Source organism: Nematostella vectensis, chromosome 14, assembly GCF_932526225.1.
Source record: "Nematostella vectensis chromosome 14, jaNemVect1.1, whole genome shotgun sequence".
NCBI classification, from domain to species: domain Eukaryota; kingdom Metazoa; phylum Cnidaria; class Anthozoa; order Actiniaria; family Edwardsiidae; genus Nematostella; species Nematostella vectensis.
This window is the reverse complement of record NC_064047.1, coordinates 13,349,427-13,361,595: the sequence shown is the minus strand read 5'-3', so window position 1 is coordinate 13,361,595 and position 12,169 is coordinate 13,349,427. Positions and strand designations below refer to the sequence as shown.

The 12,169-nt window shown below is 44.5% G+C and overlaps 2 protein-coding genes and 1 non-coding gene across 4 annotated transcripts; all 3 read right to left on the bottom strand.

Moving 5' to 3' along the window:
* Positions 1-442: 442 nt before the first annotated feature.
* On the bottom strand, positions 443-3,820 carry LOC116604737. 2 transcript variants are annotated; one of them, XM_048722018.1, is made up of 2 exons: positions 3,310-3,820; positions 443-3,180 (listed from the first exon to the last, which is right to left on the bottom strand). In XM_048722018.1, the coding sequence occupies exon 2, from the start codon at positions 2,474-2,476 to the stop codon at positions 977-979; it is 1,500 nt and encodes a 499-aa protein (XP_048577975.1). In that variant the 5' UTR covers positions 2,477-3,180; positions 3,310-3,820; the 3' UTR covers positions 443-976. The 2 variants fall into 2 exon arrangements, with proteins under 2 accessions (XP_048577975.1, XP_048577976.1); XM_048722019.1 differs by having other exon boundaries at positions 3,310-3,810.
* A 3,893-nt stretch (positions 3,821-7,713) lies between these two features.
* Positions 7,714-12,159, bottom strand: LOC5503642 (60S ribosomal protein L24). Its single transcript, XM_001624599.3, has 5 exons — positions 12,075-12,159; positions 11,599-11,674; positions 10,510-10,757; positions 9,556-9,598; positions 7,714-7,852 (listed from the first exon to the last, which is right to left on the bottom strand). Exons 1-5 carry the CDS (start codon positions 12,077-12,079, stop codon positions 7,760-7,762), a joined length of 465 nt encoding a protein of 154 aa, XP_001624649.1. The 5' UTR covers positions 12,080-12,159; the 3' UTR covers positions 7,714-7,759.
* On the bottom strand, positions 11,302-11,380 carry LOC116611560. Its single transcript, XR_004293548.1, has one exon. It is a non-coding gene; the product is annotated as a small nucleolar RNA SNORD34 (small nucleolar RNA).
* Positions 12,160-12,169: the final 10 nt, after the last annotated feature.

Below are 12,169 nucleotides of genomic sequence, written 5' to 3'. Positions count from 1 at the left end.
AAACTAAACTAATAATAATAAACCTCTCTGCCACCAAATCACCGGCCAAACAACAAAACAGTGCAGAAGGCCTAACTACTGGCCTGAATGGAAGCACGTAGCTGGGAAGCAAGCGCCAATTTTGATTGATTACTAAATTCTAAATACAATTTGTAAGATTCACTAGCCCAATCACCATACAACTGTATCAATTCCCCTGGTACTCCGTGGTTAAACGCCCAAGAGGCACAGCCGCGTCGAAATGAGTGTCCCCGATATGAGTCAGCATGAGCAACCCCCACTGAGCAAAGCGCCAGACGAAATTCGGTAACAAAACGGGACTTCGTCAAAGCAAACGGGCCTGAATGCCCAAGCAATAAAAACAGCGGTTTGCGTGCAGAAGCGGGTACCAGGCGAATCATGTTGTTATAGGCAGCGACCGGACATAATAACGAGCCTGGAATACGTAACAGAGGAATGTGTAATCGACGCTGACCGAACTGAATAGTTTTTGTATGCTTAAACGTGACGATAAGCCCGTGTTCGTTACACAAAACATCACCCCGTGTGAGATCGCGGGTAGGATTAAATGCCTTAAAAGAAAGCGGTACGATATTAGCTATACGCGCCATAAGAAAAAATGCAAAGAGAAATGCGCAATACAATGTAGAAGAGTTAGCATCATGTTGAAAATCTACTGTTCGCGCAACTAGCAATAAAAGGCTAGGAGTTACCGGTGGAGCCCTCTGAGTTACATGTGGTATCCTACGGGAAACTCCCCGCAGGGCTAGGGATAAACTAAAATCCTTAGTAAATGCATAGTCATAACCGGCGAAAAGATGTAATAACTTGACCCCACTTAAATAATTACGAATCGAAGGTGGTGCAATCGAACGACATAAAAACTGTACATAAAGACAGACCGTATCTATGTCTGCTGGTAATGGAGTCAAGTCAAAATATAAGCAAAATAGAAAAAAGGCCTTAAATTGAGTCTTTAAATTACTATATGTCCCTGTGCTATAAGCAGCTTGTAATGTCTGTCGTAGATCCTTTTGCAGAGAGGCCAAAGCCGAGGAATCGTGACAGCAACCTGATTGTCACAGCGCACGGTTAAACGGAGTCCCGTCCACCGTTGACCCCACAACTTAAGCGCCACCACAATAGTGAGAAGTTCCAAACAATTTATATCGAGGGACTGAGCCACAACCACATCCGGAAATGAAGCGTGGAAATATTCATTGTCACAAACGCCTCCACAACCAACCAGGCAAGCGTCTGTAGAAAAAACTTCCCCCGGAGAACTCCAAGAGGTAGTTTTAATCATAGATACTCCGTTGTATTCTCGCAGGAAATGACACCACCAAATAATATCCTTGCGAAATTCCGCGGTTAAATTAACGTGAAGATGATTGTATTGAACTGTTCGTAGCAGACTTAATAAGCGCGAGATAAACACCCGACTCTGACGAACACACTTTGAAACAAACACAAGTTTGCCAACTAGGGATTGTAACTCCCGTTTGCGAGCAGTTTTGCGGTTCCTCCAATCATGTAAGAGAAGCTCTAACTCCGCTAGCCGCTCAGGACTAACTGACAACGTAAATGAATTCGTGTCTACCATCACTCCCAAACACAGCATGAACGATGAAGGCGGACAGGCTTTGGAAACAGATTCGATCAGTCCCAGAGAGGAGAGAAGAGTCCCCAACTGCTCAAAATCGGAAGTCGCAGAGCTAGCCTCAGAAACCCCAATGAAATCATCCAAATAATTAAATAAAGCTTTTCCTTGCTGTCGATGAATCCAAGCTACCGCTGAGGTGGCGCGCTGACATGAATGAGCAGCAGAGCGTAACCCCATAGTTAAAACAGTGTCAAAGTAATAATGTCCATTCCAAATATACCCAAGTAAACGGTAATCGCCGGGATCCACAGGAAACTGCCTATACGCCTGCCGCAGATCCCTCTTATAGAGAAAACAACCCGGGCCAAACTGCACGATCGCTTCCACAATGTCATCTATAGTGGGATAACAAGTCACGAACGGATCTCCCAGAAAACTATCACACGGAATACCATCATTTACTGAACCGCCCTTAGGCCAGCTCAAGTCCACAATTACCCTACGTTCTTCAGAATCTCGCTTGGGAACCGTGTTCAACGGTGAAGTAACAAATCCACCCCCGAAGGGAGGATCCGTAAACGGCCCAGCGACACGACCAAGCGAGACTTCACGTTGTAAATGCTCTGAAACTTGAGTCGCAAAATTGAGCGCACCCCGGTGAGTGCGAGCATCAAAAATAGGAACAGTATCGCCAGTGAAACCCACCGGCCAACCAAACTCCAGGAAATCACAAATCATTTGGTCGTCATAATCATACAACAAAGTCCTCCAAGTATTGATCTTTAGGGAACTTGGAACGGGCAGGCGAGAAACCACAAAGTTCGGGCGACCAGAACGAAAAACTAACTCATGTGCGTACAAATAAAAAATCATTCGCCTGCTGAGAGTCACGAGGAAAGGCCGTGGAAAAACCACGACAGTCTAGAACACCAGCCTCCACCGGCTGAGGAAAACACACATCATGAATATAATCAGCGCCCGTGGAAAAGCCACGACAGTCAGGAACTGCAGCCTTTAGCGGCTGGGAGCAAGCATCAGCATTCAAAGCACAAAACGACATATCCGGAAATGAAGCAACAGTAACGGAAGGAACGCCCCCAATGTCTTGACCAAGGGCGAAGTTTATCAGTTTTTTGATTCCCCTGAAAGCGGACAATCAGATGAATCCTCTCTATGCGATTCCTGTTTTCTCGATTGTACCCAACAAGCCGCACAAATATGTTTTACCCATTTACGTTCGCCTCGGACGTAACCATAATGATCCTTGGTATGAATGCACTTCTCGCGTTGATAATCTCTACAAAACAATGTCGGCCCTGAACTGTAAGACTGCTTTTTCGGCGGTGAAAGTAGCTGACCATGGAGGGTTCTGCTTTCGAGGTGGGAAAAGGAATCACCCCACTTCAATAAGCCACGTTCGATTTCAAGCAAAACCGCTCCATGGAAGGCAAGCACCGCCTCCCATTCGTATAGCTGTGCGTGGTACATCAGCGTTACCAAATGTTTGTGTCGTTCGGCGCGCTCGAACGAACTGATCTCTCGTAATTGTAGAATCTGTGCATACCCCGCCACGAATTCTGCCATGGTAAGACGTTCGTAAGTAATCTCCTGACTAGCACGAGTCAAGGAAAGAAAACGTTGCGGCCACAACTGTTTAACTACAACTTCTGAAGTTGGACGGTCTTCCTTGCCAGACTTCAACTTACCAGCTTTATTTGGCTTCCGTAACGGAGAGGAAGCCAGCGCACCCATATCAGCTTCCTCATCGGACTCACTGGATGCAATGGGCAGAACATGAGCCACACGTCGATCCGCCGCGTCGGCCAAGTCATCCATGGCTCTAAGCTCGGGCAAAGTAACCGTCGTCGCACGGCGCGGCGATACATCTTTAGAAGATCGCGACGACGAAGCAACGTCGGAGGGCGGCAAGGAATGGGACTGACGACTGCTAGCATGATCGGCCTTCAAACTTTGAACCTCGGCCGTGAGAGTTTGAACAGCGGCGGCGAGCGAATTCAACAGTTCGTCGTTCCGTGTAGTAGAATTGCCCCGAATTTCGGGAACGCCCCCAGGACCGTCACAATGTTTCCCTGGCACGCCAAAATCATGATCATTTACTGGCTTCTTGCAGCCTGGACATTTCTTTTCTCGCGGCATCGTAACAGTGGAAAAAAAAAATATGAGCTTGATATATAAACGTTGAAAAGAACAAAGAATTATAGAGTGAAGCTGTGAACGTGTGCTAGCAATCAAGACTAGAGATAACTGAAATACAATATGCTGGCTTGAGCAATTAATCCCTTTAAGCTAGGTGCCCAAAGGGGGGTAGTAATGTCACGGGGGTTCGCGACAACGTAGACCAGATAACAGCGTAGATTGGTACTTGCTTTATTTCGTCAGTCCTGGTTCCTCCGGGTCGTCTGATCTGATTCTACCTATCTCTGCCTCCCTTTTTATACGTGCACTTCCTATTGAACCGTATAGCTGTGACTATAGCTGACTATTCTATGCCATCTTTGTTATAGCTGTGACTATAACTGACTATTCTATGCCGTGCTTGTTATAGCTGTGACTATAGCTGACTATTCTATGCCATCTTTGTTATAGCTGTGACTATAACTGACTATTCTATGCTGTGCTTGTTATAGCTGTGACTATAGCTGACTATTCTATGCCGTGCTTGTTATAGCTGTGACTATAGCTGACTATTCTATGCCGTGCTTGTTATAGCTGTGACTATAGCTGACTATTCTATGCCATCTTTGTTATAGCTGTGACTATAGCTGACCCTTCTATATAAAGATGGCATAGAATAGTCAGCTATAGTCACAGCGATAACAAGCACGGCATAGAATAGTCAGCTATAGTCACAGCTATAACAAAGATGGCATAGAATAGTCAGCTATAGTCACAGCTATAACCAGCATGGCATATAATAGTCAGCTATAATCACAGCTATAACAAGCACGGCATAGAATAGTCTGCTATAGTCACAGCTATAACAAGCACGGCATAGAATAGTCAGCTATAGTCATAGCTATAACAAGCCATACGGCATAGAATAGTCAGCTTTAGTCACAGCTATATCAAGCATGGCATAGAATAGTCAGCTATAATCACAGCTATAACAAGCACGGCATAGAATAGTCAGCTATAGTCACAGCTATAACAAGCACGACATAGAAGGGTCAGCTATAGTCACGCCTAAAACAAGCACAGCATAGAATAGTCAGTTATAGTCACAGCTATAACCAGCACAGCATAGAATAGTCAGCCATAGTCACGCCTATAACAAGCACGGCATAGAATAGTCTTATGTTTCTGACTTGACTTCTGATTTTTTAGATGCATATCGTACGTAGCCATAGTTTTTTTTTTACTAAGAGCTTATCGCAGTCCGTGACAATTTCGGGGCCGAATCCGCCGATCCGCGAATCTATTCACCCCCCCCCCCCAAGATTATGGATTGATAAGGCCGCGTATTTATGGTTAGTTAGTGAGCGTTAAATTTTTAGCAGCCACCAAGGTCTGTATAAACATTTTAACTTTCTCATTATTCAGCCTTAGGTGAATGTTGTCCAGTAATGGATTTATTAACCATGACATAGTGTGAACACGCATGAGTGTGGATGTAATTCTGATTTAGATTACGGCATTTTTTTAATAAAACAGAAAAAGGATTTTTAGTACAAGCCATGATTTTGACAAAGAGCCTCACACATATTGCCCCCCACCCCACCCCCTCCTACGCATACAGTGCAAGCCTGGGTTTAGGACAAATTCCATGAAAAACTTCCATCAAGAACTTCCCCGGATATCAAGGGTATCCTCCTGCCGCCCCCTACCCCCTCCGGGTTCGTCTTATCGCTCCTTGCTCTTCCCTCCCGCACCCTACCCCCTCCGACGCCGTGGGTTCATCTTATCGCTCCTTGCTCTTCCCTCCCGCACCCTACCCCCTCCGACGCCGTGGGTTCGTCTTATCGCTCCTTGCTCTTCTCTCCCGCACCCTACCCCCTCCGACGCCGTGGGTTCGTCTTATCGCTCCTTTCTCTTCTCTCCCGCACCCTACCCCCTCCGACGCCGTAGGTTCGTCTTATCGCTCCTTGCTCTTCCCTCCCGCACCCTACCCCCTCCGACGCCGTGGGTTCGTCTTAAAAAAAAAAAAATACAAATACAAATAAAAATAAAAAAAGGAAAGGGGAAAAAAGGAAAGAAAAAAAGAAAAAAGAAAATACAATGTAAAACTAAGTAGTAACTAAAAACAATCAGAAAAGATTTAGAAAAAGAAAAAATGAAAGAAAGGAAATACAATGTAAACTAAAACTAAGAACAATCACATAATAGCTGTTGTACGTCTTATATACGTACTATTTTACCTTTTTTAAAATTTTTTGGTCACTAACCGATGTAACTTTACTGTTTCAAGGGACCAATAAATAAAATCTGTCTGTCTGTCTGTCTGTCTTATCGCTCCTTTCTCTTCTCTCCCGCACCCTACCCACTCCGACGCCGTGGGTTCGTCTTATCGCTGCTTGCTCTTCCCTCCCGCACCCTACCCCCTCCGACGCCGTGGGTTTGTCTTAACGCCCCTTGCTCTTCCCTCCCGCACCCTACCCCCTCCGACGCCGTGGGTTCGTCTTATCGCTGCTTGCTCTTCCCTCCCGCACCCTACCCACTCCGACGCCGTGGGTTCGTCTTATCGCTCCTTGCTCTTCCCTCCCGCACCCTACCCACTCCGACGCCGTGGGTTCGTCTTATCGCTCCTTGCTCTTCCCTCCCGCACCCTACCCACTCCGACGCCGTGGGTTCGTCTTATCGCTCCTTGCTCTTCCCTCCCGCACCCTACCCCCTCCGGGTTCGTCTTATCGCTCCTTGCTCTTCCCTCCCCCCTCCGACGCCGTGGGTTCGTCTTATCGCTCCTTGCTCTTCCCTCCCGCACGCTACCCCTTCCGGGTTCGTCTTATCGCTCCTTGCTCTTCCCTCCCGCACCCTACCCCTTCCGACGCCGTGGGTTCCCCTTATCTCTCCTTGCTCTTCCCTCCCGCACCCTAACCCCTCCGACGCCGTGGGTTCGTCTTATCGCTCCTTGCTCTTCCCTCCCGCACCCTACCCCCTCCGGGTTCGTCTTATCGCTCCTTGCTCTTCCCTCCCCCCTCCGACGCCGTGGGTTCGTCTTATCGCTCCTTGCTCTTCCCTCCCGCACGCTACCCCCTCCGGGTTCGTCTTATCGCTTTTTGCTCTTCCCTCCCGCACCCTACCCCTTCCAACGCCGTGGGTTCCCCTTATCTCTCCTTGCTCTTCCCTCCCGCACCCTAACCCCTCCGACGCCGTGGGTTCGTCTTATCGCTCCTTGCTCTTCCCTCCCGCACCCTACCCCCTCCGACGCCGTGGGTTCATGTTATCGCTCCTTGCTCTTCCCTCCCGCACCCGACCCCCTCCGACGCCGTGGGTTTGTGTTATCGCTCCTTGCTCTTCCCTCCCGCACCCTACCCCTTCCGAAGACGTGGGTTCGTCTTATCGCTCTTTGCTCTTCCCTCCCGCTCCGACGCCGTAGGTTCGTCTTATCGCTCAATGCTCTTTTCTCCCGCACCCTACCCCCTCCGACGCCGTGGGTTCGTCTTATCGCTTTTTGCTTTTCCCTCCACGTTCGTCTTATTACTCTTTATTCTAGAATTTTTCTGATGCACCAGATCTTATAGATTTGGAATCCTTCGTTGAAATTACCGCAACTTTATCGGAACTATGTTAAAAGATATTAAAATAAATCCCCTTTTTCAGTCTGTGCTAACTTCTCTCTCTGCCAAGAGCATTTTTATGAGAAATCGGTCTTTGTAGTGTGAAGATATTGGTCTGTTTTTCTTTTTTTCTTCTTTTTTTTCGGAATTTCAAAATAGAACTCCTAAATAAGAGTTAGGCAAAAAAACATTTGAGTCTGTGTGGGTTTGAATGCTAGCTTAGGCAAATACCTTAAAGAGACTTTATAAAAACTGCTAGAACATTGGTGCTCTATACATTGTAAACATTTTAACAGCTTCTTGCTCTATATTTCGCGAAAAAAAAAAACGCAGAATAACCAAAGAATCATAAAAAGATGAATAAGAAGATGAAAATTTTGAGCAGAGTTTTATTAGGGTAATTTACAGAGCAGTGCCAAGCTTATCGCTTGCCTCCCACACGCGGCTTGGCAGCCATCTGCTTGACATTCTTCTGAGCCTTCTGTCGTTGGGCAGCGGGCTGGGCAGTGGTTGGCTGTGAAAGGGTCAAAAGGTTTATAAATACAACAGGACTCCACAAGCAAGCAGACATACCTAAAATGTGTCCTTTTTATTACGGTATACTAAAGTTTTAGCAAAACTTTTGATAGAGAATGTACGTATGGAGGTTTCTTGTATTATTGTCCTCAATGAAAACGTATTCTACAATCCACAACAAAAAGCGGAACACTTGGCTGAGTAACACATTTCCTCCTTCTCCCCCATCTAATACTGGTTAAAAGTGTCCTACTTCTTTTGACCGAGATTGTAGAATCATCTTTTCACAGGTGAAAATAGAGCTTGTGTTTGAATGTTTGTTTCTCAGAACATCATGTCTTCATCAATGAGTAACCCTCAAACAATGTAGGTAATGATAATTCATCACAGAAACGCTACACTGACATACATATGAACAAGATCCTATCTAAAACGTGTGAAGTCTAGGGTATATAAGTTTCTTCGAGGATGTGATTGAACGGTTGAGGATTCCGTCGGACCTCCGCAAGTAAACTGGTGACAATGCGGCTTTAAGGGTGCAAAACTTGGGGCTGTATACAGGGTACACGGCTTTGGGTGGGTGTTCAGGGTGCAAATATGGGGCTGTTTATAGGGTACATGGCTTTGGGTGGGTGGTGCAAATATAGGGGCTGTTAACAGGGTACACAGCTTTGGGTGGGTGTTAAGGGTGCAAATATAGGGGCTGTATATAGGGTACACGGCTTTGGTTAGGTGTTAAGGGTGCAAATATAGGGGCTGTTTACAGGGTACACGGCTTTGGTTAGGTGTTAAAGGGTGCAAATATAGGGGCTGTTTATAGGGTACACGGCTTTGGGTCGGTGTTAAGGGTGCAAATATAGGGGCTGATTACAGGGTACACGGCTTTGGTTAGGTGTTAAGGGTGCAAATATAGGGGCTGTTTATAGGGTACACAGCTTTGGGTGGGTGTTAAGGGTGCAAATATAGGGGCTGTTTATAGGGTAAACGCCTTTGGGCGGGTGTTAAGGGTGCAAATATAGGGGCTGTTTATAGGGTACACGGCTTTAGGTGGGTGTTAAGGATGCAAATATACGGGCTGTATATAGGGTACACGGCTTTGGGTGGGTGTTAAGGGTGCAAATATAGGGGCTGATTACAGGGTACACGGCTTTGGGTGGGTGTTAAGGATGCAAATATAGGGGCGGTATATAGGGTACACAGCTTTGGGTGGGTGTTAAGGGTGCAAATATAGGGGCTGTTTACAGGGTACACGGCTTTGGTTAGGTATTAAGGGTGCAAATATAGGGGCTGTATATAGGGTACACAGCTTTGGGTGGGTGTTAAGGGTGCAAATATAGGGCTGTATATAGGGTACACGGCTTTGGTTAGGTGTTAAGGGTGCAAATATAGGGCTGTTTATAGGGTACACAGCTTTGGGTGGGTGTTAAAGGTGCAAATATAGGGGCTGTTTATAGGATACACGGCTTTGGGTGGGTGTTAAGGGTGCTAGGGGCTGTTTACAGGGTACACAGATTAGAGTGTGTACGAAGGGTGCCTAGCTAGGTGGCAGATATATGGTATACATTGTGGGGTGTGTGTGGGGTGTGTGTGAGGGTTGCAAAGTTAGGGGTGGTGTATACAGGGTACACAGATAAGGGTGTGGCCAAAGGGTGTGAACAAGGGGTACATAGCACATGTCACACACATGAGCCCCGTAGTTACCTTTTTAGTAGATGCCTTTGCTCTCTGCTTTTCTTTCGCTGCCCTGTAAGCAATGACAAGCAGAATCAGCAATATGATAAAAGCATACACAATTAGAGAAACAATATAAAGCCCACATTTCTCAGTTGGATTAGATTTTATCATAGACTTGTTTCAACCAGTATGAATAAGACATCACAGAAATGCTGGGTCTCCAAACAAACAAAAAGATAGACAATCAGTGTATAGTAGATAGTTTACCCCTAAAATACGCATTAACTTGAGATAATGAAATAAGATACTAGCCAGGCACCACATAGCCCCGTACACAATCGCAAAACAACACAAGGAAACTAAAATAGCAGGATCAGGGTATGTTTCTGCTTATTTCTTTTTTTTTTAATTTTGTGCGTCATCAGTAAAGGCCGTCAGGATAAAGATGACCCTTACAATCAGAATCCAAAAGAAAACAGTAGAATTGGCCTAGCTGTGAACATGTGCTATTTGTACTATTTCTGGTCTTCATTTTTAAAGAACACTGTCCAAAAGAATGAACTTATCCCATAATGCATTGCATTCTTTAAAACATGACAAAATGCACACACATTGGCTTTTGAACATTCAGTGAAATATTCGTATTGACAGAGTAAAGCATGATTTAAGCATTTCATTATTTTCCTGGAAGAAATTCAATTTTAACTTTACAGACATTCCTGACTTTTTTTTACTGCGGTGAATACAGCATTAATTAGAGTTTAACATATTTCTAAAGCTATACCTTAAAAGCTATATAAAAGCACAAAAATGACTTTGGTACACACGTTTTGGCTATTGTCTTTCTGAAGTTCTTTTGAATTTGTGTTATACAAATCAGTATCAGCTATATCTTTAGTTTATAAGATGTGATAAGAACACAGAATAAAGTTCACAGCAAAATGTGCCTTAAACATGGGTAAACATGGTTAACCAAGTCACCTGATAGCTTGCTCTCTCTGCGCCTTGCGGACCTCAGGCTTCTGGTTTCTCTTGGCGAGGATGTTGTCAAGAGACGCACCCTGTACAGACCTCTGGAACTTGATATTACGGCGGGTGCGCTTCTTGGACACTTCTTCCTGAGTGCCTTTCTTGTGCTTGCGGCGATACAGAACAGTCCAGGTCACCTCACGGGGGTTACGTCTCATGAGAAGGGCACGCTCACATCTCTTGTTTAAGAAGTTGAACACCTTGAAGATATTAAGGTTCATGTTAGAGAAGGCCAATCATGCTGCCATTTCATGCTTTAGATAAAAAACAATGGAGTATCTCTTCTTTTTAGCTTATTCAGGAAAGTCACAGAGATGTCAGATATTGCTATACCCAAGTTTCAGTGTTCTATTATGGATGGTAATTTAGGAAAGTCACAGAGATAAGTCAGATGTAAACAAGACCAAAGAATTGGCTGGTCAACGTTCTTTAAGGGAAATTAGTCAGCTTCCCCTATATTTTAGTTTTGCTTTGTGTTATCTACAGATAAAACTACAAAATATATCTAGAAAAATGCAATATTGTACCCACAGATGCTAGGACGACAAAATACCCACTGACAAATGCAGTTAGCTGCGATTTTGAGTAATCTGTAAACTCTAATTCAAGCAGCTCAATGACGGATTAGCTTGCTAGTAACAAAGTATTTAAAGTATAAAGTTCAAGCAACAAAACACATTACGGGTACCGCCAGAAAAAGGTTTTCAATATGCGGAATACAATCCTTAGCTTGTGTTGGATTGTTAGTTTCTCAGAACCATCATTTTTTTATCATTGTGTAACCCTCAAACAATGTAGGTAATGATCATTCATCATGGAAACACTTAATCAAACATACGTCATCCCCCATGATAAATAAGAAGCTTCTAAAAATAAGTAGCAGCATATTGCAAATACATGTATTTTGGTGCATGTATTATTTAACATAACAGTATCAGGAGAAATTCTTTGGAAAAGTTCTAAGGGCAAACACATAAGCACACGAATTTAATTAATGATTGTTGTTATCATATCAGTTTCTATAACAGCGTAGGTTTTTACCTTGCCGTCTTGTCGCACATAGCGCTTGCCGTGGCCTGGGTAGATTTTATACCCACTGTAATTGCACAGCTCGAGCCTGGGGAAGACAGAATAAGTTACTACTGTATATATGTAATAATACATTAGAGCATGGTAACTTTCTCTACCGAACTACAAGTGCATAATAATTTGACGAAACGATACAAACTATGGATGATAAACTGAGAAAATCAGATGCTCGAATAAGTAGCAACACGTGAAATAAGTCTGCCATTTTCTTTCATTTTTGTTAAAATATTATTTCGAATCTTGATAAAATAAGACAAACATTTCAATAGACCAAACTCTAAAGCTTGTATCTTTCTTATTTGACATGTTATTAAAAAATAATAGAGCAGAAGGGAAGATCGGATATAAAGCTATCATTCATACAAAGAATTGTTGTAATATGGTTGCGATTTCAGCGAGGATTGCAAAGGATTGTAAACACAACTTACTTCATTTTGTCGCTGGTCTATGCGATGGAAGAGGACGGCATTATTCGCGCCTGCGCAGAAGGGCCGCCGCTAGAAATCGTCCCCAGCCTTCCTCG

Coding starts and splice junctions, on each gene's coding strand:
- LOC116604737 (XM_048722018.1), bottom strand. CDS start 2,476: ATGATTTTTTATTTGTACGCACATGAGTTAGTTTTTCGTTCTGGTCGC.
- LOC5503642 (XM_001624599.3), bottom strand. Junction 10,758..11,598: donor ATGTGCGACAAGACGGCAAG/GTAAAAACCTAC, acceptor AATATCTTCAAG/GTGTTCAACTTCTTAAACAA. Junction 7,853..9,555: donor CAAAGGCATCTACTAAAAAG/GTAACTACGGGG, acceptor ACCCTTTCACAG/CCAACCACTGCCCAGCCCGC.